Source organism: Varanus komodoensis, unplaced genomic scaffold (assembly GCF_004798865.1).
Source record: "Varanus komodoensis strain SLA01 unplaced genomic scaffold, ASM479886v1 scaffold1, whole genome shotgun sequence".
Taxonomy (NCBI): Eukaryota; Metazoa; Chordata; class Lepidosauria; order Squamata; family Varanidae; genus Varanus; species Varanus komodoensis.
Window position 1 is genome coordinate 117,744,420 of NW_025335268.1, and position 26,252 is coordinate 117,770,671.

Genomic DNA, 26,252 nt, shown 5'->3' on the forward strand with positions numbered 1-26,252 from the left:
TAACCTTTATTAATTAGCTGATATTTGTAAACCAGTGAGGGAAGCTGTTAGTTTAAATTACACAATTGAAAAAGTTTGTGTAGAACTTCAGGTATGCATACCTTTCTGCATCTTTTAAAAAAATGAATCTTGGCCAAAGTCCTCACTAGCCATGTAAGGAATAGGAATAAATTGGATGGTGTATGTGGGGTAGGTACTAAAAAATAGAAATACTTAAGTTTGTATCGCTTGTCTGTGAGGTTATACTTAGGCTATGACAGTAGTTATTTAGTTTGGCCTTGATTTACATTTCATGGCACAAAACTGCTTGCAATGTACAAGTATTAAGAATATGCTAAGTACTGCTGCTACCTTTAGGGCTCAGTGAAAATCATCTGCTATCCCGACCTGTATTAACTGAATCAAGCACTGTATGAATTCTTAATAGTATACTTTTCTAAGATGTCCTTTCCCCTTTTATCTGTCACAATTTTTTTTTTGAAATGTCTTCTCTTACTTACATGCTCAGATGCTTTATGGTAGAAGGGACGGAAGCAGTAGTCTTCTGAAGATAGCTGTTTTAGAACCAGGAAAACTGCCTTTGAATCAGACCTTCAGTCCTTCTAGCCTAATATTGTCGACATGGATGGCAGTTATTTCCTAGCCCTTTCTGGAGATGCTAAGAATTGAACCTGGGACTTTGCCAGTGGTGTGGAAACAGATGCTGTGCCACTGAACTTCCCTGAGTTACAGCTGAACTTTCTAATAGCTACAGTAGGAACACAGGATCAAAGCATACTTCTGCCTGTACCTCAGGACCTTCCCTTGCGTTGCTCTCCCTGCCTGCCCTGCAAGCTCCCCAATCTGCTTTACTGGTCCGAAAATCTCATGAATAGATTTGCAAGGCTGCAGGGAAAATATGATCAGTCAGCAGTGATAGTTCCAATGGCAGAAGAATATCCTCATATACAACCCAAAATTAGCCTAATCAAGCAGATTTAATTAAATCTTAATTTTCTTCAGGCATAGCCTGTAGAAATTAAGAGATCCACAGTATAAGCTATGGTTCCATTTATAGCATTTGTGCTTAAATTTACCTGTTTTGAGTCTTCTGTTGGTATCTTATTGAAAGACAAACAAGTGGGTCCTAGATCAAATCACACCAACATTTGCCCTCAAAGTAAACATGACAAAACTGAAGTTTTTTGTACTTTGGGAACCTTATGAGAAGGCAAAACTCACTGGAAAAGACAATGAAGCTAGAGAAAGTTGAAAGCAGAAGAAGATGGATCAATTCCATAAAGAAAGCCAAAGCTTTGAGTTTACATGAGCTGAGCAAGGCTGTTGGGAACAGGACATTTTGAAGGGCATTCATTCATAGGGTCTCCATATTACAGAGATTACTTGGCAGCACATAATGTTATCATCCAACATCTTATACTTTTCCTTATAGCAAATAAATTTTGCTTAGTGTTTATAAATAACACACATGCCTACTTCCCTGTCTGATGTGGTTTTCAAAGAACTATCACCTAGGTTGCAATAGGCTGTATAGCAGTGTACCCTATCTCATAAGTAAAGTCAATGCCAGTTTTTGTTTTAAAAGAAATCAGTTTTTGTTACTACTCTTTAGCAGACTAGCAAGCAGATAGCCTTTGCTCTGGTAACATGTGACTGTGGAAGGTACTCATATTCAAGTCTCATGGAGCTCTGCTATCCAAAGTAGTAGCATGGAGTTGCAGAGTGGGTCTGGAAGAATAAAAGTCCTTATAGGCTCCAGGAATTAATATTGGAGCTGGTCATGTATAAAGATTTTTACCTAAAGCCAAGTGCTATTGTACTGAAAACAATTAGGCAGATTTAGTCTTGGGTTAAGAAGCATTAAGAAGCATTGAGAGCAAAGGAAAAGAACATGTGTCAAGCCATCAGAAATACACTAGATCAGGGGTTGGCAAGCATTGGTTTGTGGGCTTTTTATTATTTACTAGAGCCCTGATATTCATCAACCAGAGGCAAGTGGCTAAGGAGGGTAGAGAATTAAAAGCAAGTGATCTCTGAGTCCAGGACAATTATCTACTTGCCCCAGTTTTTTTTTCTTTCTTTTTTTCTTTTCATTAGCCTTCTTTAGCTGGGAGAGGAGCCTGTCAGCCTTTGTTGGACAACTGGAAATCAAGCTCTTGTTAGTCTACTGCAAATAATTTAGAGGTCTACCCAAGGATCCTGATTTACTTTCTACTTCTCTTTGGACTATATGAGAGTTCAAGAGGGAACATTAACAGGCTTATCCCTATCATTCTCATAGACAGTCTGAGGATGGTTAAATTAAGGCAGAACTATTCATTCAAGGTACTTCAATGAGTTTCATAGATGAGCAAGAACTTAGTTGTTTAATTTGTTTCACTATTTCTGGCACATCACAGCATACTTCTCCAGAATATAAAGCTACCTCCCTTCACTTTTCTGCCCTCCTGCCCCAGGGAGTCTCAACAGCTGGAGTAACTAAGCCGGAAGGGTAGAATTAAATATTTGCACAGCAAATACAGTATATGAAGACAGTGCCTCCTAAATAGTTTTTTGGAGTACAGAGTATATGGTGAGAACATGGTATATGCACAAACCTCAGTAAAGGAGACTAGTGCATGCATGATATGTTATGCTAGCCCACCCTGGTAAAAAGCCACAATGGATTGTTTCATATGGCCAGTAGACCAATGGCCTCATGATGGGCTGTTTGCCATCTCCTTGCCCTACAGTCATAGAGAACACTGTAGCAGTACTTCCCCTTCCCTACAATTGCAAGACAATTTTTGACTTGCTAAGGTTTTTTCACCTTTTGATTTTTTTTTTTTTTTTTTTTTTTTTGACATCCCAAGGTGCCCAAGTAACACACAGGAGAGGCTGTCAGTGGTTGGCCATTGCTTCTTTTAAATATATATGTAATCTCTAAATGTGTGCAACTTTAATCTTTTAAATGTGTTTGTCTCTTGGATTTCCACAAGTAAGAAATAGGAAGCCTCACCTTGGCAATGTCTTGGGAGCTGGGTACCTGTGGTCAAAACACAAGTATCAACCTGGACATTATTTTATCTATTTAAAATATTTTTATCCCATCCTTCCTGATAAAACGTCTCAGGACGGCTTACATTAACCCAGAAAGGCTCCAAAAAGGTTTCTTTTCACTTTGCTTTCTCCAGCAGCTGTCAAAAAGAGAGTAGCCTGAGTCTAGAGAAGTGAAAAATGTGCACCATGACTGTCAAAGCAAAACCAAAATGAGGACTCTGTCTGTGAAGGACTGTAAATTCTCCTTTTCACAAGCAAAAGTCTATTGGGACTTTGCTTTTCAGTGACAGCTTGTTTTTTTATAGCTGCCAGGGGGACATAAAGTGCGCACATGCAAGGAGCCCATTTAGAGCTTCTGGGGTCAATGTCTGAGGATTGTACCTGCTGCATGCTGACAGCAGATACTCCCTCATTGGAACATTGCCCCTGTTCCTATTTTGGACCAGTGGAATTGCAGACCTCCATATTTGCACACGTCTGAAAAATAACATAAAAAACCCCTACATGCATATAGAATGCACAACCAAAGAAGCCAACCAATGACAACTGCTCCAATGTGTCATTTGGACACTTTGAAGGGGTTCTCACTAGCGCAATCACAGATGTAATTGTCAGCGGTGGCAAGGAATTTGCTTCATTCTTGCCAAGTGCTTTGTCAGCCTGTCGTAGAACTGGTCACTTAGGTTTGGACAGCACAATGGCTCACCGTGGGTAAAACAAACTATACTACAGTACTTGGATTCTTAGGGTGGAACGTTTGAAAATGCAAAACAAACTGCCCTGGATAAAGTGTTTTGAATTTGGAGGACACAACCATTCCTTGCGTGTTGTATGTCATCTTGAACCAGGTCAGTGTAAGTTTCAAGGAAATGCTTGTTCTCGGTACATTGTTATCGCCAAGTGCATGCTTTTCCACTGGAAAAAGGGGGGGGCATTATATAAATACGGAACTGTACTGAGGAGCAGGTAATTAAGACCTTCCCTTTGTGCCGATGGTCCCAGCGTCCTGAGAACATCGGGATTCTCTGCTCCCATTGAACCCCCCTACTTTGATTTCAGTCTATTTACATGGATCTGCCCAGCGTTTAATGTTTTGTTACGCGCGTGTGTGAAAGCATTGTGGACCTGGGGTTTTAGATTGCGTGTGCGAGAGACACGATAAATAAGATTGCTTCAGGGGAAATAAGCTGATATAGGCCTAAGTATTTAGAAATTGACCTGCTTTTTGGCCTGTTGTCCTACAGTTTGGGGCTATTTTTTGGCTTTCCGATACTATAGTGCCAGGAAGTCTGAGGATGGGTATTGGTTTTTCCTTTTTGGTCAGCCCTTGTCCGTCCTGTTTTATCGCAGTCTGGGAATTACAGGCACTGTGGCATCGATACTACATCTCCCAGCATGCTATAAAATAATAAGTTCCATTTACTCTGTTTCTTTCCGTTTGCTGAAAAAGCCGTCGCACAAGCATGGAAAAGCTTCCTCTCGGCTACGGTCAAAGGTTTCTATGGCACTGGTTGAGAAAGGGCTATCCCGCTTAATGCCTCGGAACCAATTCTGACGGGCCGAAAGCCCGACGGTCATAAAGCATGCCGGGAATTGTAGTTCCTTTGCTCTGAGAGCGTGCCTCGCGCCGTTGGGGCGTGTCCTCAGGGGGCTATATAAGCATCAGAAAGGGCGGTGGGCTACATTTGTCTGGCAGTTTTTTGTCCTGTTTTTGTGGGGAGGGGGTTGTGTGGTGTGTCTCCTGTTCCCATCGACTTCGAAGGTACGGGAGTTCAAGTAGGTTTTGGCTCTTTGGAAACTGGGTAGTAAGGAGACACTGATTTGCTGGTTCGTGTTAGAGCGTCGGCGGTTGCGGCACAGGTATCCCTTCTTGGTGCGCCCGGCGCGGTCTTTCCTTTCCTCTTCCTGGCTTAGGTAGAGCGGCTATCCTTTCCACACGTCTTTTTTTCATCCTCTTCCCTCCTCTCTGCTTTTCTTCAACCCCCACCCCGGGGCTGGTGTCGTACGTGCTATTTTCTCTCAGCATGGGAGAGAAGGCGGAGGGGTTTTTCTTAAAACTGAGACGCCACGTGACCTGACTTGAGTTTGGGTCGCCATTTTTAAGGTCTATCAATCCGGCGCGCGCAAAAGCAAGAGGGAGGAGGAGGTGGAGTAAAGAGTTGTCACGTGGTAGGTAGTTTTAGCCTGTCAAAAGCAGCCGTTGAGATTTGGCGCCAAGGACCCGACGGGGGGAGGGGCGGCGGGAAAGGGAGTCTATTGTTTCCTGAGGTAAATGTTATCTTTTTTGAGAGAGAGTACATCGCGTTTTCCTTACTGAATTGAAGGGAGGCTTTTAGGCAAGCCTGCTTTTAAGAAATATTAGCTGTTGGTATTGTTGCAGTATGTTTTGTTAAGTCGTTATGCTCCGGTAACGAGGCTGGTTCTACGCATTATAGATAATTCCTGCCTCACAAATGACCTGGAGATCCGTTCACTTAAGCTTTCTTTTTTGTTTGTTTTGTTTTTAACGGAGAGTAGGAAACAGTCCAAGAAACAAAAGCTTGAACTGCCTTTACTTCCGCTTGTTTTTCCACGAATAGTTCCTGATTCTTAAATTCCTACAGATTCCAAGAATGATAGATGGCAAGCCTAGAGAGGGCTTTATATTGTTACACTTGTTTTGCATTGTTATAATAGACCTAATAGTTCATTACCCCCTCTTTTTTTCGTTTTTCTTTTTTGGTGGGGCAGGTGATACTAAAGTTCCTGAAGCCACTAGCATGGGATATAGCAGAACTGGCCCTCTAGCCAGTGAATCCTGCACACAGTTTGCATTGTCTACGACATTTCTGTTCTGTTATTCAGCAAGGAACTCAAGGCACTATACATAGTTATGACAGTATAAGAAGCTGACTTACACTGGTCCATCTAGCCTTGTACTGTTGACACTGACTGGTGGTAACTGTATTCTTCTACCTGGAGATGGCAAAGGTTGAACCTGGGATCTTATTTCTTTGCAGTAGCCTTGTATAACTGCAGTCTTTATTGTAGCTAGATGGGCTGCAACTGATGTGGCAGATCATAATAGTATTTAAGGATGAAGTGCTTGTATGTGAAGGCTCTGAATATCTTACTGCATGCAAGATTGCATTTTAGAAATCTGATAAGTTATTAAAAGGTTTTTCAACAGATACTGTTCCTTCAAAACAAGGCTAAAACTCAATTCTTAGTAAGAATTCGACCACTTAATGCGCTTCTGGCAATGCACACATAGTGAATAGGCCATTTCATGACTCCATGTGAAAGGATGACTTTTAAATAAAGTTTAATGTTATAATTGGTATCTGGTGGGATTAGAAATAATATTCATAGCAGCTCTAACTTCAGATTTTCAGTTTCAGAATGGCAGAAGATTCTGCTGCTCCTTCAACTTCTGCTGACACAACTGAGAGGTAAGAGTCATTAGATAAATGCAGGAATAGAACATATGTATTGGAAATAGGAAATGAGTTATACTGCTCTAAAGCAAAGGCAGCTAGAAGCTATATTGATTAGAATGGAGGAGAGATACTGAAGAGCAGATTATCATGGGCACTTATTATGTTGACTCCTTGTAATAGCCAGGTAAATAGTGGCAGATCATTCTAACAATTTGGCTGTACTGAGTTAATATTCAAAATGGCTACAGTGTTTTGGGTAACAAACCTGTTTGTGCTTTCAGTATGGATGTAGATGGAGAAGCCAAGAAACTACTTGGATTGGGGCAGAAAAACCTAGTAATGGGAGATATTCCAGCTGCTGTGAATGCATTTCAGGAAGCTGCTAGCTTGTTGTAAGTAATAACCTTGCATTTATATGAGAATAGCATTTTAAGACTTGGAGGTATGGTGGGAGAGGATCTTGGTGATTGTTTGCCAAAATAGTTTTGTTCTGTAAGTGCTTTAATGTGATCTTAATTTGATCATTCATACCAGAATGTCATTGCTTTTGGTATGGTCTAAACAATTTCTTGCCTTGTAGCTTAACTGTAAGCCTGTCCTGGTGGTATTATATCATAAATAAGGGGGAGAGAAAATGCCTAGTATATGAGAGAATAAGTCTTCCATACTATATTTAGACTTTAGTTCAGTCAAGCTCTCATAAAAGGCAGGCTTAGCTTCCATACCCCACTCTTGGTGATACAAAATTAAAGGCACAAAGCTCATGTAGGCAATTTTAGCTAGAATATAGGTGATTAGCTTGCAAAATGACCTGTCAAACCTCTAACACAGATGGGCTGCTAATTCTTAAGTCTTCTGAACATCACCTTAATTCATGGATATGAGTGGCAAAATGCTTCAGTATATAAACTTTTTAAATTGGTGCCCCTTTTTAATCACTTAGGAGGCTGAAACAGTATGTGATAATAGAAACTATCATGTGTTAATCACATACTTTTCATTTGAAGATAGCTATACTATTCCTTGGAAGAAATGAAGATGCTAATTTATAATTTGTTTTTAGAGGTAAGAAGTATGGCGAAACAGCGAATGAGTGTGCCGAAGCTTTCTTTTACTATGGGAAATCTCTTCTTGAGTTGGCAAGGTAAGTTGATGCACCTTGCAGATAAGCTATTTTGGGCACAATCCTATGCATGCTTAGACCAAAGTATTACATTTTCCTAGTTGACCAGGGAATACTAGGAACTAGAGGACTTCTTCTGTCTAAATATGTGCAGGATTCAAACTCTGAGGGAGAACAGTGTACTCTGATCTTTGTAAGTAGTCTTAATTTCCTTAAAATGCAGGAGGCAGGAAAATATCTGCATTGGAATGGTGATACTTTGCTGAAGGGTTGTTGTTGTTGTTGTTGTTGTTACACTGAATTCTGGGTTCAGTTCAGTGCATCTTGTCTGCTAGTTCATAGCAGTAGGCAGTTGGAGTAAAACATGCAACAATGCTTGCTATTGTGTTCTAGAATGGAAAATGGAGTACTGGGAAACGCCTTGGAAGGAGTACAGGTAGAAGAAGAAGAAGAAAAAACAGAAGACCTAATGGTAGAAAGTGCTGATAATATAGATGGTATGTAGAGCTGTCTTAACACGTCATGGAGATGCCAAGCTGTGTGTGTTCTAAGTGAATTCTGAGCATGAATAATTTTTATTGTTTTTATTGTTCTGGGTGTCTTGAGTCTTAAAACCAAAACTAGATAGACTTTTTATAGTCTTTTAAACTATTAAATTGACTAAAATTGTATATTGTAAGTAACTTTAACAAGTTCAGTGCTTCTATAAATTTATTGATGGAGACATTTGGAAGTCAGTTACCTGGTTTTCACCATGTTAGCCTAAGCTTTTTTTCACAGTGGAAACATTGATTTCTCTGTCTAATGGTTTTGGAAACAATTGGCTGATCTTAAATAATGGGGCAGAAGTTCTATGAATAAACTGAATAGAAGCTTCAAGTCTGCTGCTTGCAACACAATCTAGCCATTTTTTATGTTGCAGTAGCATCAGGTTTAGCTACCAAAGCTTTGATGCTGTGTTGATTATGTTGTAATCAAGAGTCAAGAATCACTTTAATTGATCCTTTATATGCTCTTCCACCCTTCTTCCCCATTTGTACTAGCTTTTTCTGCAGTGTAATGTATTATCTCATCTAGACAAAGCTTGGCATCTCTTGCTTGGCTGTAACTTTTGCTGGCATATATTCATTGCTTAAGCGCACTGTGCAGGCCTTAATTTTTACAGACATACTTGTTCTCAGGTTAAGTGCCCAAAAGGATTGAATTTCACAGTTTTGTTAACTCGGCAGCAAGACAGTCAGTGGGACTGAGGGTGGGATATGAAGATCATGAATGCTTATCACTAAATTCGAAGGTTTGTTTGTGCTTGATCTTCCTCCTTCATGTAGAAGAAGCAAGGGAGGAATTAAGAGAGCAGGTATATAATGCCATGGGGGAAAAAGATGAATCCAGAAAAACTGCTGAAGAGTCTGTGGTAGAGATTGGAGAGGCGATGCAACCAAAAAACAAGGATGTAGAAATGGAAGAACTTGTCAAAGGAGGAAGAGGAGGAACAGCTGTGGATGGAGAATCCAACGTTCATGGAGGAAGAAAGGAGCAGGAGAAAACAGAAAAACAGATAGAGGGAACTGTGCAAGAAAAGGAAGGGGACAGTGAAATAATTGCTGAGGAAAAACTAGAAGATGGTGCTGCTAGGGAAATCAAGTCACTGGCTGCAGAAAGGGCAGTTAGAGAAGAGGAAACGGTGGCAGAAGCAGTGGGAGAAAACATTACTATAAAGTCAGTGGCATTACTGGACAAGGCAGCTGGAGAAACAGAGCCAATGGTGGAACAGACTGCAGAAGTAGCTGGGGAAGATGCTATAGACAAACAAGCGGTTACAGAAGAAAAGTCAGTTCTGGAGAAGATAGAAGAGGTAGAAAAGCAGCTGGACCCAACTATAGAAAATAATTTAGTTGAGGAATTAGTAAAAGATTCAGGTGAAGCAGTAGAAGAAAAGGAATGTATGACTGTTGAGAAAGTAGAATCTCGGGTAGAAAAAGGAGAACAGCCAACCAGTGTTCTTGATGACAAGTCAGCAAGAATGGAGGCATCTACAGAACAGGTGGTGGAGTTAAAAGAGAAAGAGCTGAAAGAACCCTCATCTTCAAGAGAATTACTGCCTTCAGCTACAAATGAGAATATTCCTGCAGGGGTTGACAAGCAACTCCATGAAATACAAACTGAAGAAAAAGCTGAAGTTGCTTCTAAGGTAGAAAAGGAGGAAGAAAAAGATGACAAGATGGGAGAGGGCGAAGGTAACAGGGTCAGAAGATAGTTGTGGGTGGATTACTTAGAGAGCTAACCCTTAGTAAATATAATCCATTCAGAGTTCTCTGCTTCAAACTCAAACAACCTAGGCATAGGATAACTTTGATTTACTAAAAAAATTGTAAAACTCTTGTCAGTTAACCTTTTGTTTGGAACTACAACTTTAACAAAGCCTCTCTGGGGGGCTGTGACTAGCATGAACAATAAACACCATAAAGCAATACTTGGTAGAGAACACTGAATGGATATTTGCTGCATGCCCTTGTGTTGCGACTTACCTCTTAACTTTAAAAGTTTAACTTGCCTCCTGTTCTGATATATTTTTGAGAGCAGGATTTGCTAAAATACAGTAACAAAATACCGGTTTATGGACCTGCGTTAAATGGAGCTTAAATTTAGCTTGGCTTTAGGCCTCTAACTAGAAATAATTGCTGGTAGTAAAATTCACAGCTTTCATATCTTGCTTTTCTTGCTTCAGCATTACTGTTAACTACTTCATAACTTCTTGAAAGTGTATTTACTAGTGAGATTCTAAGCTGTGAAGTGGCTGTGAACAATATTAATTATAAAATTAATTGGACACTTCATGGATAGACTCCACAGTGGCTGATTTGTTCTAGTCCATATTTTTGGGGGAGTTATATGTGTTATTCCTATATTGTGCTTTCTATGATACTGACTTTAAAATTAAAACAAGTTGAGGCTGTAGTTTCTAGACATCTAGGTTACTGCGATACTTTAGAAATGAATAGATGATAGAAAGTTTCTATTTCTTGCTCCATAATAAGCAAAGTTTTTCTGCTGTTGAGAGTAGGTTTCTTGGGCTGCCCCACTATTTCAGCTTTCTTAGACTGATGATAGTGGGCAGTTTCTCTAGGATGCTATACTCAGATTGTATCCAGACTTAGTCTTGCTTAGTAAATTGATGATACTCATTGATTTCAGTGAGGTCTACTCTATTCATAGCTAAATCTGGTTCCAACCTATTAATACTTCCATGTTAAACAATGGCTTTTAAGATGCAAATAGGAGTAATTTAAAATAATTTGCATAATTTTCATGACTCAAACTCTTATAACCCAGCCTTTCCCACCTCCAGGTGTTTTGGACTGCAATTCCTGCCATTCCTGACTGCACTGTTTCATCAGGATGGCAGTTATAGTTTAAAAATCTGGAGAGCAGCACCAGCTTGGGGATGGCTATCTTAACTGTTCAGTTTCCTTCCCCATATTACTGTATAAATTGGGCTTTTAGAAGGAAGCCTTAAATGTCCAGCTGGCTGCTGTGTGAAAGAACGGTATACAAAGAAGAACATTTGGTTTCAACAATAAATGACTGGGTAACTTTTTTACTTGGAGATCACTCTTAAAATTTCATATGAATGCACACTGCAGTTCTTGATCTGCTTTTCTACAAGAAACTGTCAAGCCACATGCACTGCTAAATTAAAATTGGTACTGCTGAATAATGATAAAAAGGCATACTTTTGAACCAAGTTGAACAGGCCATGAAAAATGGAATTATGTACAACTGAGTGTGCGTTAATGCCAAATTTCTTGCAGAGACTGAAGGGTCAGACGAAGAAGACAAAGCTGAAGAGGATAAAGAAAATGACTCCACAGTTGAAGAGAAGGTGAGATATAAATTATAATTAGGTTTTGGGGCTGTTAAAGCACTGTTCAAACATTCTGTTACTAGAAATATTAATCAAAAGTATGAAGGTTTGTAGAATTAAGGAAGACCCTGAATATTTAATTAGCCAACATGAGGGAGTTTAAGTTCTCCTTGTAAATAAAAACTGTAACAGGGTATGGCATGTAAGTGTCCTGTGTGTTAGAAGGTACATGATACGCCACTGGAAGCTCTGTTCTGCAGCTATGGAGGGTAGCACAAATAATTGTGAATAATTGTAATTGAGCTGTTTGAGTCATGCACTGCTTAAATAGTGTAATAACAGTTGACTAGTATGACTGCATCTGAGAGTTTGAGCTTCATCAAAAGTCTAATTGTTAGTTGTATTTACATATTTAATAAAAGTGTTTTGAAAGATTTATAGTGCAGTGATTACAGAGTTCCACACGTGCATAGAAATATAGCTCTATTAGCTGAAGTTATGATACTTTGTCAAATGAATATCATAGATTTTCCAATTGTCATAAACTTTATATGATCTGAACTACATAATGCCTTAATTTAAAAGGCATCCAGAAATCCACCCTATACTTGAAGGGCTCATGTAAGCTTAAATCTATGTGAAGTTGCTCTGAAAAAGATGTAGCCTGAAATAGTTACATACACTTGGAATCAGTACCAATAGGTATTAACTTTACTTGCTTACACAAGATGGCTGGCTTTTCATTGTTTAAAAAGGCATGTAAGTGCTTTGTGGTGTGCAAATAGTAGGGTGCTTGCTGTTAGCTAAGTGAGTAATAGAGGGGAGAGACTGTTCCATTTCACTTGTGTGCTGAATCCTCCCCCTGCATTTGTCACTGCAGCAGGGAGAGAGATTGGTGAAGCTGTTGGGGAGGGGTAAAAGTAATTCTATGCCAAATGAACTTTTAAATGAGGTGGCCAAAGGGTTTTTTATTTACTAAAACCAAGCAGTGGATTGGTTGTAGTCGAATGTAATGTCACTTGAAAAATATGGCCAGAATATGCCATGGTAATTATGCTATGCCGGGGTGGCCAGACTTGCTCAACGGAAGAGCCACATATGGTAATTGTTGGATGTTTGAGAACCCCAAGTGAGTGCCTGTGGGTGGCAGCAGTGGCAAGCAGGCACCTGTGGGTGGCAGTCTGCAGCAAGCGGGTTCCTTGGGTGGCAAGTGGCAAACTGCAGAATAAACTCAAAAGAGCTGCATACAGTTCCTGAGCCTTGGTTTGGCCACCCGTGTGGTATGCCATAGCTTAATATTGTTTCTAGGAGAATTCTTGTGCTGGGAATAGAATATGGCAGGCTCAGCACTAATTTTAGATGTTTCCTGGATGGGGAAAAAAATAGCAAAGGGATTTATGGACATAATTATTTGCCAAGGCTGGCTAGCTCTGTAGGAGAAGAAAAAGATACACGGCATGATTTGCCAGTAGCATATAAACTCATGTCTCAGCCAAATCTAATGGGTCCCAATGTGTCCCATGCTAGCCTGTTCTCACTGCATATGTGCTAACACAGCCTATACATGTTGACTCATTTGGTTACATGAAGCTTCTCTACTGGGCAGACATAGCATTCTAGTTCTAGTCTAGCACAGTATCCATGGCTAAACGTTTCCCATTTTCTCTGAGCTTTTGTCTTGAACACCTTTAAAGTTCTTGTTTAAGAACAAACAAGGCTATTCTTGTGCAGAGACCCTTATGCTGATTTCTGTTTCATATCAGGTGTATCTTCCTTGCACATCAGCCTATAGTAGAGAGAGAAGTCAAATAAAGGTGGGATCTTGATTTCTGTCCAAGAGCTGTATTCTGCTATGCATAATGCATTGGGGGCCTGTGGGAAAGAGACAGATTATTCTTTGAACTGATTGTTTGCAGAAGGCTGAAGAATAGCTAAGAAACTGTTAAGTCTGACTGAAGGGGGTCTTTGCTGTGGTACCCTCCTGATTTAAGTCAAATCAGTCTGATTAGAAATAGAAGTGACATGCTCTGCTGCCCATGCTATAAAGGAGTGAGATCAATCAAAAGGAGACTTAGTGGTCTCTGTGCATCACTCATATGGACTTTGCTATACAGAGCCTATTGTTCAGAAGCTTCTGCAGCTAAGAATTCATTTTGGGTGGGAGCCCCTCCCCTTCCTGTTCCCTTGACAGCTGATTGACACTGATCCTTGGTACCAGACCAATGCCAGTCATTGATACCAAACTGATGTCATTTCCCAGTACTATCAGCATTGCAGCACAGATGATGTTGAAGCCTATCTCCATCTTTACAGCCTGGACACTATCTCTAGAGTCAGTGATTTCACTATCCCCATTGGAGCTGCTCCTGGGTGCAGCTGGGTTTAGAAACAGAGAAACAGCATATCAGAAGGGGCCTCCTGGGCCATCTAGTCTGACCCCCGGCTGTAGCCAGCTCCGCTCACGACATGCCTACCATGTGCATGTCTAGCCTGTCCTTGAACACCCTCACCAATGGAGCCTCAACCCATTCCATTCCATACCCTTGGGGTCCTAACTGTCAGGAAGTACTTCCTGGCATCAAAATAGAACCTTGCTTCCTTGAGCTTGGCTCCGTTGAATTTCCAGGTTTATCTAGGACTGGCATCTCCTTTGGAGGAGAGATGGCATTTCTTGGAGTAGGTGCTCAGAATGGCTTCAGACCTGGTACTAAAGATTGAGCAACAGCAGGATCAGGTCACTGACCCAGTCTTCAATGCCCTAGGTTCTGAGGACTCGGCACCAATGGCCATTTTCCTTCCTGCCAGCCTTGTTCCAGACAGTTAAGCAGTCTAGGAAGTTTGCTGTCTCCCAGCATGTCAAAGAAAGTGGAATTGGTACACTGGGTGCTGTGTAAGGACATTCCATTCCTTTTCCAGCACCCAAAGCTGAACTCCACCATCATCATGGGATGTTGTAGTGGGAGCACTTGACCCTGGTTGACCTAGAGGGACACCAATTGGCTGGCCTGGTAAGGTGCATCTATGTAGCCTCACCTCCTTGGCCTCTGGGGCTTGAACTATGAAGCGTCATGGCCTGATACCAGTTCTTTATGGGACAAGATAATTGTCATGAATATCTCCTGGATGAGCAAAAGGACATGTTCTGCCTCCTTCACATGGAAGTCTCTGAGTTGGCAAGATACCAAATTGCTGCAGCCAAGTACAATGTGGATTGTAATGCCAAGTCCATGATGGGTTCAGTGGTCATCTGCAGACATGCCTGGCTCCGCTCAGCTGATCTCCCACAATGGGGAAACTCTTCAGTGTGCAAACTGATTGTAGGATGGACTCTACCCAAAAAGTGAGGTCAAGGGCCAGGAGGATTAGCTGTCAGCAACCATCTAGACCATGTAAGTGGGCCTGGGACCTCTTTCTCCCTACAACAGAGGTGCTCGTCCACAGACCACCCTCACAGGCTCTAGGCAACTCCTCAAGAGACTTGACTCCCTAGCCTGCTTCAGAAGCACCTAGAAGGGAACAAGCACTGGTGCTGACTGCCTCCTCCAGCAGCCCCTACCATCCCTTCCCCTCACATCAGCTTTGATGGGGGTCTTGTTCATTTCCTCCCCACATAGGAAGGAATAACATCAGACTCATGGGTCTTGTTAAATGTGGAAAGAGGTTACAGGATTAAGTGCAACATCTTCCTACATCTTGGTGCAGTTAGAGGCAGACCCCCATTCCTGCTGCAGCAGGGACACTGGTTAACCTTCATCAACCTTAAAAGATGCCTTTTTCTACATGAGCTTCCAAATCAGGGAAGTACTTCCAATTTTTGATTTGCTCATTTGGTCTCTCCACTGCCCCCAGGATCTTCACAAAATGCATGCAGTGCTATGTACACACCTCTGGCTCCAGTGAGTACAGGTCTTACCATATCTTGATGATTGGCTCAGGGCTGGACTGTTGTCCCATCCTGGTAGCCCCATCTAAGACTGACCTATAGTATTCAGTCTTCAGTATCTACTCTACTGCAAACCCTGGGATTGTGTCTAAATCATGAAAAATCAGTTCTGTCCTCAGTCTGTACTTATAGGCACTCGCCTTGACTTGCTCTAAGTGGAAAGCTTTCCTCACAGAACCCAGGGCAATAGCAGTACACAACTTGCCAAGAAAGTCTGCTGCAACTCAAGAGGTACAGAAACTCCTCAGCCTCATGGCAGCCATGGTAGTGGTGGTCCATTTCACCAGACTGCAGATGAGACTGCTGCAGCTATGGTTGGTGCGCACTCACACAGGACAACACACACACCCTAACACCATCCTGAATATCCAGTCCTCCAGAACAGTGGTGGACCATCCCACAGAACCTCATCAGCTTCCTCCTTCCAGAGCCAATGAGAAGAGAGAAACAAGTCAACACATTTAACTTCCTGAAGATGCTGATTGTAAGCAAGGCACTAATCTCATTCCCTGTGCAGTCAACACAAACAGTTCACCATGGACAACACAACTGTGATGTTTAACTGGACAAACGGGAACACAGTCCATTTCACTCACCAGGCTAGCCATAGACATAAAGAACTGGTGCATCACCAATTCTATTGCAATCATGGTGATTCACACGGCAGGTCAAAAACATCTTGACACTCAACTGCACAATGTTCGTTTCACATGAGTTGGTAGTTGAATGAGTTGGTCCTGTGCAACCTCTATGACAGCTGTGTGCTGTGGCAAAGAGATCCCTCCAACATAATGTGCATCCAGTTCTGTTCCCAGGTGGGACAGAGAATCAGCTCCCTGGAAGACACCTTTCTCCTCTGATGGAGTGGATTCCTCTTCCACATTTTTCCTCCATTCCTCCTAATCAGGGTAATCACCAAGATCAGGACTGAACAGATCTGGCATTTCCTACAGACCTGTTTCTGGAAAGGCCTAACCTGCCTGTCAGTTACATAAACCTGGCAGCCATCTCCATTCACCCAAGAATTGAGGGGGTGTCTGTCTTTGTGCACCCACTGGCACACAGATTCCTGAGGACTACAAAACCTCACTCCCCCCACTCAATCCTATACCCTGGCATGGAGCCTGTAGGTGGTGCTACATGCCCTCACCAAAACTCCCTTCAAGCCTTTGGCTACAACTAACTTGCTTCCTATCCTGGAAGGTAGCCTTTCTAGTGCCAAGCTCTGTACACTGAGAGACCTGCCATAGGAAACAAAGCTGTTGTCCACCCAGACTGCCTTCCTACCCAAAGTCATTTCACCTTTTCAGCCAGGACATTGTCCTCCCTGCTTTTTTCTCCACTCTAGTAGTCTACCCTGCATCTGCCCTCACCTTATACCAATCCAGAACTGAGCCAGTCCATTGCTCACTCAGGTTGTTCATTTGCTATGGCTGGCAGTAAAAAAAAAAACCACTCTCTTCATGGAGACTACTTAACTTGGGTCCCTAAACTGTTTGCATGGCATGGTATGTATTGCAGGCCTCCATCTCACTATGCCACTCAAGGCCCGCTCCATGCAAACACTGGCCACTTCTTTAGGCCTTTTTAGCAGGCTTTGCAAAGAGCCCCTGTTGTCCATGGTTTCAATTTTCATCAGTCACTGCCAGCTGGACGTTCATGTGAAGGTGGACTGCTTATATGGTAGGGCAGTTCTGTCCTTCAGTGACAACAGCACATGACAAGCTAGCTGCAAAATATGTATGATGCAGAAAGGCCATAAAGAAGAAAGGCAGGTTGCTTACTGTTCAAGTAGTCAAGTGTGCATTCACACAACCCACCTTCCACCTCCACTTGCTGTCATCAACTATTGCCCTTACTCTCCAGGGAGGCTCAGGGCTGCACTGTTGTCCTCTCTGAAGAGATTCACAGCAGTCTCCTTAGAAACTGAGGGAATGGGCAGGAGCCCATCCCCATGCTTTCTGGGAAGAGGAAGTTGAATGAATGCTTACCTACCAATTGTGCTTTTCCACAATGGGCTATGTTCAGGTGCAAAGCCCTTATGTGTCACACACAGAAGACTGAAGAACAACAATTACAGGTGAGCAACCTGCCTTTCTGCTTATCTGCAAGTTTCAGGCAAAGACTGAAATGCAGTGCGAAATGCTGATAATGGTTAACAAGGCCTATGCAGTCCTGCAATTTATTTACGCAGCCAGCCAGCTGCTTTTGGGAAGCTGACTAGCAGGGCATGAGTGTAAGAGCAGCCTTTTGTTTGTATTCTTCAGGAATGGGTATTCAGAGGTATATTGAACATACTCTGTAACTATCATGACTAGTGGATATTAATAGCTTTATCTACCATGAATTTATCTCTTAAAGCAATTTGTGTTAGTGGCTGTTACTGCATCTTAGGGTAGCACATCCCATAGTTTAATTATGCATTGTGCGAAGTACTTCCTTTTAGGTGTTGTAGATGAATTGTGGGAATTTTACATAGGATGACCCCAGATTCTAGTAGTATGAGCGAAGGACAAAATTCTGTCCGCTTGTTCCATCCTGCATATAAATGTGTACACTTCTGTCATTTCTACTTGTACTACTACTATGATGCTTCTATGACTTCTAACTAAATAGTCCCAGGCATAGTCTGAACTACTCTGGATTTTATCTACTGAGGTAAGCTGTAAAATCTAGCTTTGCACTATGGGATTTTCCTCCTTTCCCCTACAGTCCCCTGAAAATTTGTTCTGAAGGATTCCACCAACCATTCAGAGCAGATTTTGAAGAAATGTGGGGAGAGGCAGAATTGCATGCACATACCCTATTCTGCTGATACTTAAATGAAACAGGCAACTAAAGAGTGACCTCATCATTGAAGAAGACACAAAGTAAAAGAGGCAAGCAGAAAGATTGTGTAACTCTTCTAGTAGGATTGCATCACTTGTATTGTTTCAAAAATGGTATAGGATGAAAATCCCAAGTTATCTCTGTTGTTGTATTTCCTGCCATATTGGGGCTGACCCTGCTTTTCTGATGATTTTTTTGCTTCCTATAATAGGTTTGTGTGTATTTGCTCTTAAGACATAGGAAGCTAGTACTATCTATCCTAGTTTGATGCTTTCAAATTAACTTTGTTTTAGGAAAGTGAAGAAGATGAAGTTGGAAACTTGGAACTGGCATGGGATATGCTGGAGTTGGCAAAAGTAATATACAAAAGGTATGTTGTGAAGTTGCAACAAATAGCAACCTTTTCCATCAACTAAAGGTATTAAATTTTGCTGACTCTGCCTCCTTTACCTAGACAGGACACTAAAGAAGCTCAGCTGCACGCTGCCCAGGCTCACTTAAAACTAGGAGAAGTTAGCATCGAATCTGGTAACTACCTTTAAGTTGCTCAGACATGTAGGGGACTAATTTTGATAACGTTTATTTGTTGTGACAGCACATAATATTTCTGTATTCTATGCCAATTGGTATAAACTGTTGGCATTGTAATCACATTATCTTATCTAACATGTATGCCAGCTGGTTAGACATGACCATTAATCTAAACTGTTCCATGTAATGGACACTAGCATTCCTTGCTTTAATGTTCTATGCTTTAATTTGCAAGTCTAGGCAAGTAGAGTTGTGATTCTTCTGTGCTTTCTATTCTATTGGGATAAAATAACTTTGTTCAAAAACATAGTTCCTAGTTCAGTATCCCAAAATTCCCATCTTGCTAAACCATAGTACTGTACATATCGTCTAATTTACTTCCAGATGCTGAACTGTGGTCTAACTAGTCAGGAATTTTGGAGACAAGAAGGTCTTAAGACTAAGGTTTAATAATCTGAACTGATGTATTGTTCAGAATTTGACTTGGGAATCAATGCTAATGTAATAGTTTTTGTACACTATTGCATAAGGCAGAATTCAGTCTGAATCTCTGCTTTCAGGTGAAATCCTGTCCTGACTTTTTGGTATCTTGCACAGAAAACTACATCCAAGCTGTGGAAGAATTCCATTCCTGTTTGACTCTTCAGCAGAAGTATTTAGAGGCCCATGATCGCCTGCTTGCAGAGACTCACTATCATCTGGGTTTAGCCTATCACTACAACAATCAGTACGATGAAGCAGTACTGCAGTTTACTAAGTCAATGGAAGTCATTGATAAACGAATGGGTAAGTGAAAGTGCAATTGATCCGTCTCTTCACATAGTTAAAAATTTCTACTACTTTGTTCTGGTCTTTTCTGAGCTTTGGATTGTTAGTGTTCATTGGGTCTATGTTGGCTGTGGAATTTATTTTGATTTTCCTTAAAATCTTGAGATTAGCTAACCAGAATTTGGTGTGAGAAGCGTATGTGTAGAATTAAAAGATTTTGATCCTAGAAGTGGTTTTTCAAGTAACAGAGCTAAACTAAATGTAGTTTTTCCACAAAGTTCACTCCTTATTGCCCTAAACTTCCTCCTTTTCCCCCTGTAAAGGTGGATCACTTGTTCCTGCTGTTCTTAAAATGCTTGAGAATAAGAAATCCTTGCCAGTCTGCTACAAATCATCCAGAGAGCTACCTGTAGATCCAGATCTAGCTTCTGTCCAGACTGGTTTATTTAGTTTTTGTTGGGCTTCTAAGAATCAGTTTTCTTCCCTGAAGGGAGTGTTAAAAGCCACTCCCTCAGGAGTCAGCTAGCAAAAAAAAATCCTGTATATTTGATAGCTATTGCTGATATTTGAGAATCCACTTTGATTCAGTTGCTCAAACAATATTGATGGCTCCTAACATTTCATCTTCCTAGTGATGTTGACAGAGCGACTAAGAGTAAAAGGGGAGGGATCCACTGAGGATGAGAAGGAAATTGAAGAACTCAAAGGGTTACTCCCTGAAATTAAAGAGAAGATTGAGGATTCAAAGGAATCTCAAAAAAGTGCAAGGATGACTGAGATGGCTCTGAAAGCAACTTTGGTAGGTTATATCCTTGCTAATATGTTCTCATGAACTTGTGTTAAATGGTAACATCAAAAGGATAGTCATATCTAGGCACAGCAGAACAGTGGGGGAAGTTGGAGAATATCATTGATACTTTGTTTAGTTACTATTAGAATTGGGTAAGGCCTGAGCTCAGGGAGACCTCTGCTTTGATCTGAGATAAGTACTAGAATCTGTACTGTAGTGGCAAAGTTTGGGGCAAAGGGCCCGAAGGATTCTATTAGTGACTTTCAGACTGACAAATGGATCTCTCTTTCTAGGTTGGTGGATCATCTTCCAGTTTTTCACAGGGGACCGAAAGCAGTTTGGCTTCAACAGTAAGTGATACCAGCCCAAGAGCAGCAGTTCAGTGTTATTGTACTTAGTATTTCATACATACTCTTTGCCTTTTCTTGTAATAGATTCCAGTTGGACAAACAGCTGATGGAACGTCTCAGTGTATTACAGACATCTCCCATCTTGTTAGAAAAAAGGTATGTGTCCCAGCAAACTAACACTAATGACTGACTTTCAATGCTTAGTCCCTTCATTAAAAAGTGTAGTTTACCCTGCTACAAATTCTAGAGAACCTGCATAAGATCCTTTCCACTGGGAGCCAGTCAGTCTGGGAACCATCTAAGCTTCCTTAGTAACATTTGATGGTTTTGTGCTGTGCAGCACCCTCCTGACTGATCCTGGTTTAATTTCAGAGCTTAGCTATGTGGGTCCTGCAGGCACTTAGAACTTGGCTGTGTCAGACCTGCAAAATTGCTTACAATAGAGGTTCAGAATGCAAAGGCAATAAAGTCTGTAGAAACTGAACTTCACAGCCAAACAGCCAGGCTGAGCTGGGTTCCCTTATTTCAAGTGGAAATGGAGACTTGGTTAAAATAGCAAAGCCAACTAAAACCACATGTACAACTGCATTTGATTTCAGGGCTGGCAGTCAGCTAGAGCTTCTGATTATCAGAGTTGCATGAAGGTAGCTAGGTAACTCAAAGCTTAAATGGTCTTACAACAGTGAAGCAGGTTAACTTTCAAACAACCAAATATGACCAGTTAGAAGAATTACACACCTTGTAACCCCTGCTGCGACACAGACCATTATAAAACAGTCCTTTGGCAACTGCTATAGTCCGTAGTTAATGCACAATGATACTAGATACTCTTTATTAAGACTTACATTTGAAGTTGTACTTGGTGAAGACTAAACAATTTTGTCTTCAGAGGAAACCAGAGGAAGAAACTCAACAGGGAGACAATGAAGCTAAGAAATCTAAACCAGAACCGGCTGTCAATGGTGGTGGTGATGCTGCCCCCAGTGGAAATGAGGTTGCAGAGAAAATGGAAGAGGAGGTGGGCAGTTGAGTCAGGAGTCTGTGTATACTTTCCCTTTTCAGGCATACTTTTCCTGCCTGTCTTTAATTGCCTGCTGGTCTTCTCTCTCAAACTGATTGAAGTTAAGAATTCACCCATGTTGCATGTTGGAGTCTGTATCTCACCTAAACTGGGAGTCTAGCTGATAGACTAGACTATTTACAGACAGCAGCATAGACATCTAATAATATTTTTGAAAGAGCAATCTTAAGTACTGTTATGCAGGCCTTCTAATTCTGTGCAAGATTTGAAATTCAACAAAGACATTAAAGCAGATTATTTAAGCATAACATGGTTAAAGGCTCCTGTCAAGATGTAGCCATGTTATATTTTTAAGTGATCAATTGTGTTAAACAGTACTGAATTCTTTAGACCTGTTGCATGAATTTAACTGGCCTGGAAAGAGGAGCATATACTTATGCTAAAACTACACTTTTTTTTCTTTTCACAGACAGAGGGAAGGCCACAAGTTGAAACAGTTCAAAGTGCTGTATGATAGTTCTTTAATATTGGACATTCTCTCCCAAGGACAATGGGTTTTGTATATAATGTATTTTTTCACTTTTGGCAACTTTTGTATTCAATAAAGATTGTACTCAAATATTAACACTGCCTTTTGGTAAGATGCAGTAAAATGAATGGTTTGCGTCAGCCATTTGATCTAAAGGTATTGGATGTGTCCCATGGCTAGTTTACAGTTACAGTGTACTGGGCCTACACTGGCTGACAGTTAAATTATTTTTGAATCACTTCAGTACAGGAAGGTTCTCAAGCCTAAGTAAAGGCTTAGGTTTGGGCTTTTCAACTTGCGGCCATAGTTTGGTCTGCAGCTGCAATCAGATCTAGCCAGTCTCACCAGTGGTAAAGAGATGGTGGTGATTATATACAGTTTATACCGTGCCTCAGGTTAGGCTGAGAGTCTGTGACTGGCCCGAAGTCATCCATTGAGTTTTATGGCAGAGTGCAAACCAGAACCTAGATTTGCATCCTGGTGGTACATCATACTTGCTGTCAGACTGATGGGAGTTGTAGTCCAAAATATCTGAAGGTCATAAGTTGTCTAGACCTGGTTTAGAGAGTAAAGTAGTGGTGTATATACATGTTTTGGAAGACCTGGCATTTGAAATGTAGGTGGGTTTCTTTCCTTCCAGTTTCTGTTGGGACTGTAGCTCTCAGGTAGCACTAAAAATGATCGGTTTAGAAGGCACAGCATAGTTTAGACACAAAGGATACAAACTTTTGCCTCTGTCTTGCTCAAATGTCATTTGCTAAGAGTAGCAGCAAATCTAGGATAGGGGAATGAAAAAGCCTGTGCACAATTTTTATTTTAAGCAATATACCGTACTCTCCAATACAATTTCCAGAATGGCTTTTGAAATTTAAGCAATAAAACTGCCAGAATAAATCACACCCAACAATATCAAAAGTCTGAAAATGAAAAATACCTGGCACTACTGTGATTTTTCATTTTCAGAGTAGAATAGGAACCACTCAAGCCTCCCTCAGGGAAACATTCCACAATTGGGTACCAGTGCTGCAAAGGCCTTTTCTCACTACCCTTTATGTATTTGGATGGCAGGCAACAGTCTGAATATGCAGATATAGGTTGCACATAGCTCTGCAAATCATACTTGAGTGTCATTGCAAAAAAGTTATTAGCCAGTAGGAATATTCTGAAAGTCCTAAGTTCACTGTGCTCTCTTCCTCTTTCTGCCAAGTAAGTTCAACCTCACCTTTACAGAAAAGGTGCTGATGTTCTACAGATCTCATTTCTACAAATTAATATTGTTTGACAAGATTAATTAGAGGTGATTCCCTGTTAAGTCTTGGGTTACTCAATTCTCATGCCAAAAGCAGTTTTTTATTCTCATGCTGATAAAGGGCTTCATGTGTATGCAACAAATATTTTCAACCATTTGTCTTTGTTTACAGCTAAAAGTCCACTCCATTAATTTTTCTACAGCAGCTGTTTATAAATGAGACTAACTTTCAGTTATTCCTTTTGGGATAAGAAGCTTGTTATATTTGCACTATGCTGTTGAGAACACTTGTACAAGTGAAGAATAATGACTGAGGGAAGGTATTGCAGTAAAACCCTGCTAAGAAAACAGGCTAGAGCACCAGATACCATACATTAAAGCTAGAATTAATTTACATTACAGAATATATAATATATAAGTAGGGGGTTGTAAAAATCACTCTGGAAGGCTATACTAGATAAGTAAAGAAACAGGCTGGCAACCTACTAAAAAGGAAATCGCATGGCATCTCTTGACAATGTATTTCACTCCCATTCCCTGCAAGGTTTCTTGGTTATTGTGCTGACAGTATTCATGGGCTTATAGACCCTTTGATACGGTTGATATTGAAATAGTAATCATTATACTGCAAGTTAGGTTGTTCTTTGCAAACAATGGTAGTGCACTTTCACAATAGTTGCTAGTGGATCTTACAGTGTATGCTTGAGATGTCTTCTGGCTTTTCTTTAAAGTTGTTCCAAAGCTACCAGCCTTGTCTGAAGTAAAACAAATACACAACCAAACTTGATGTTAAAACTAGCATGCTTCATGAAAAACAGATAAAGCATTTTTGGAATTAGAATGGTAATTCAACTATATATGAAACTTCACAGCAACTAATATTTGATCTGGTCTTAATCTCTGGCTCACTAGAATTATCTGATGTACTTCTGATCCATTCCATAGATCAGGGCTAATTATGGGATTTGTCCTGAATGAACAATTTCTTGGTGCATCCAGTCAGTAAATGCTGCCTTCACAAATACAACTACAAACCAATTGTACCTGCTTTTGTAATGTTGCTGGTAGCATTAATTCTGCAATTTTTACCCCAAGGGACTCCTTGTTGTACAGATCAAGTGCTTTCTTTGGCAGATAGGATTGATCGATATCCTATAGAAAACAAGAGCATGTGATCAAGGATGTGATGGTTTAGTCACTCTAGCATATGTAGTTTTTGGTCTTGGCTTTTCTCAGTTACAACCTTATGACTCTAGGATAACATAACTACTGCAGTCATCCCATGTTGTTATGCTTTTTAGTGTTTTGACTAGGGCTGACATGGAAGATCATCTTTCCCAGCTAATGAATGGCTGTGTATGCTGTGTGGTTCCTTCAGTGAGCAGTTGCTTACTATGCTTTATGTTAATAGGAGGAATAAATAACTTTAGCTGCTCCTTCATTAGCTTCTTTTAGTATACATACCAATAATGAATATCTGAATTTCTCACTCCATCTTCCATCAGCTATACATACAATCACAGATGCACCTGATACCAACTGAATCTGGAAGAAGTACATTTTTAATCAGATTTTTTATGTGTATGATTTCTGCACTATAATAATGAAGGAGATGGAGCAGCCCATGCAGATTGCAATCACATTGTTTTGTTCCATATGCCAGAGGCTATTGGGGATTTCATATGAGTAGGGTCAGGCAATCTGGTGTCCTCCAGATGGTTTTTGGACTAAGCTTCCATAAACACTAATTATTGGTCATGTTGGTTCCAAATAGCTGGAGGGCACAAGTTGCCAAGCTCAAACTCCAGAGTGTTCCAACTGCCTCTGTTTCAAAGTCAGATGCCTGCTTCTATATGTGAGCAAACAAGTGTGGAGAACCAGAATAGGATATTGCTTTCAAAACTGATAAATGTTCCTATCTACATCCAAATGGATTTGCAAGTCTGTATGCATATTGGTTCAGGTAGATGTTCAATTTAGAGTATATTAAGAAGATGGAATCAGATCAGTGGTCTATTTTGGTTTTCTTCAATCTTTTCTGACTCAGAACTTCATTAGCCAAAGTTGTGTCTGGAAATTCCTTAATTTTTGCTGCATTTTTATACAGCAGTATTAATGTTCAGTCCACTGTACACTAAAGTCCAGTGGTCTGACAACAGTTCTCCAAACTTTGGTCCACTGATCCTTTGCTTTTAGTAGCATTTTGCATAGTTGGCTTTGGCTATCAGATGGTATAGAAATCTAATAAATGTCTAGCCAAGCCTGCTTCTTGAGCAATCAAGTTTTCTCTTGTGGATCCAATGTGGTATGCCAGTTAGAGAGTGCTGGACTGGGGACTCAGAAGGGCCAGTCACAGACAGTTCAACCCACCTCATAGGGTGGTGGTTGTGAAAATAAAATGGAACTATGTGCGCTGCCTTGGATTTCTCACAAGAGGAAAAACAGGATATAAATGTATAATAATACCATGTGCTACAGGTATAACCAAAGGCTTGTAAGGAGTACTACACACCAAGTGTTCCCTTATGAAGAGGAGTTGCATGAGTTCACATAAATGTTATTTATAAAGCTACTGTTCTATGCTTGCCCACTCACCACTTTCTTATGAAGCATGTTCTTCATAACACTGCTGCATTTTGCTTGGGTTAAGGAAGTCAGCACACTCTGTTTAGAGAAGATCATACTTTGAAGAATTAATCAAAATATTAATTGAACTTTCTAGTTCACTATTGTGTAAGGGGACTTAAGACCACTATATTCCAGTTGAAAGTGAATGCGTGGAGTCTGTGTGCAGTA

The 26,252-nt window shown here is 40.8% G+C and overlaps 1 protein-coding gene across 5 annotated transcripts; it reads left to right on the forward strand.

Moving 5' to 3' along the window:
* Positions 1-3,668: 3,668 nt before the first annotated feature.
* Positions 3,669-22,303, forward strand: LOC123029359 (nuclear autoantigenic sperm protein). 5 transcript variants are annotated; one of them, XM_044442288.1, is made up of 15 exons: positions 3,669-3,887; positions 6,414-6,470; positions 6,740-6,850; positions 7,522-7,602; positions 7,975-8,078; positions 8,910-9,818; positions 11,394-11,464; positions 18,512-18,588; positions 18,673-18,746; positions 19,347-19,535; positions 20,150-20,316; positions 20,601-20,657; positions 20,742-20,813; positions 21,547-21,675; positions 22,148-22,303. In XM_044442288.1, exons 2-15 carry the CDS (start codon positions 6,421-6,423, stop codon positions 22,190-22,192), a joined length of 2,136 nt encoding a protein of 711 aa, XP_044298223.1. In that variant the 5' UTR covers positions 3,669-3,887; positions 6,414-6,420; the 3' UTR covers positions 22,193-22,303. The 5 variants fall into 5 exon arrangements, with proteins under 5 accessions (XP_044298223.1, XP_044298214.1, XP_044298232.1 ...); XM_044442279.1 differs by lacking the exon at positions 3,669-3,887 and adding an exon at positions 4,725-4,899; XM_044442297.1 differs by lacking the exon at positions 3,669-3,887 and adding an exon at positions 4,725-4,801.
* The last annotated feature ends 3,949 nt before the right edge of the window (positions 22,304-26,252 follow it).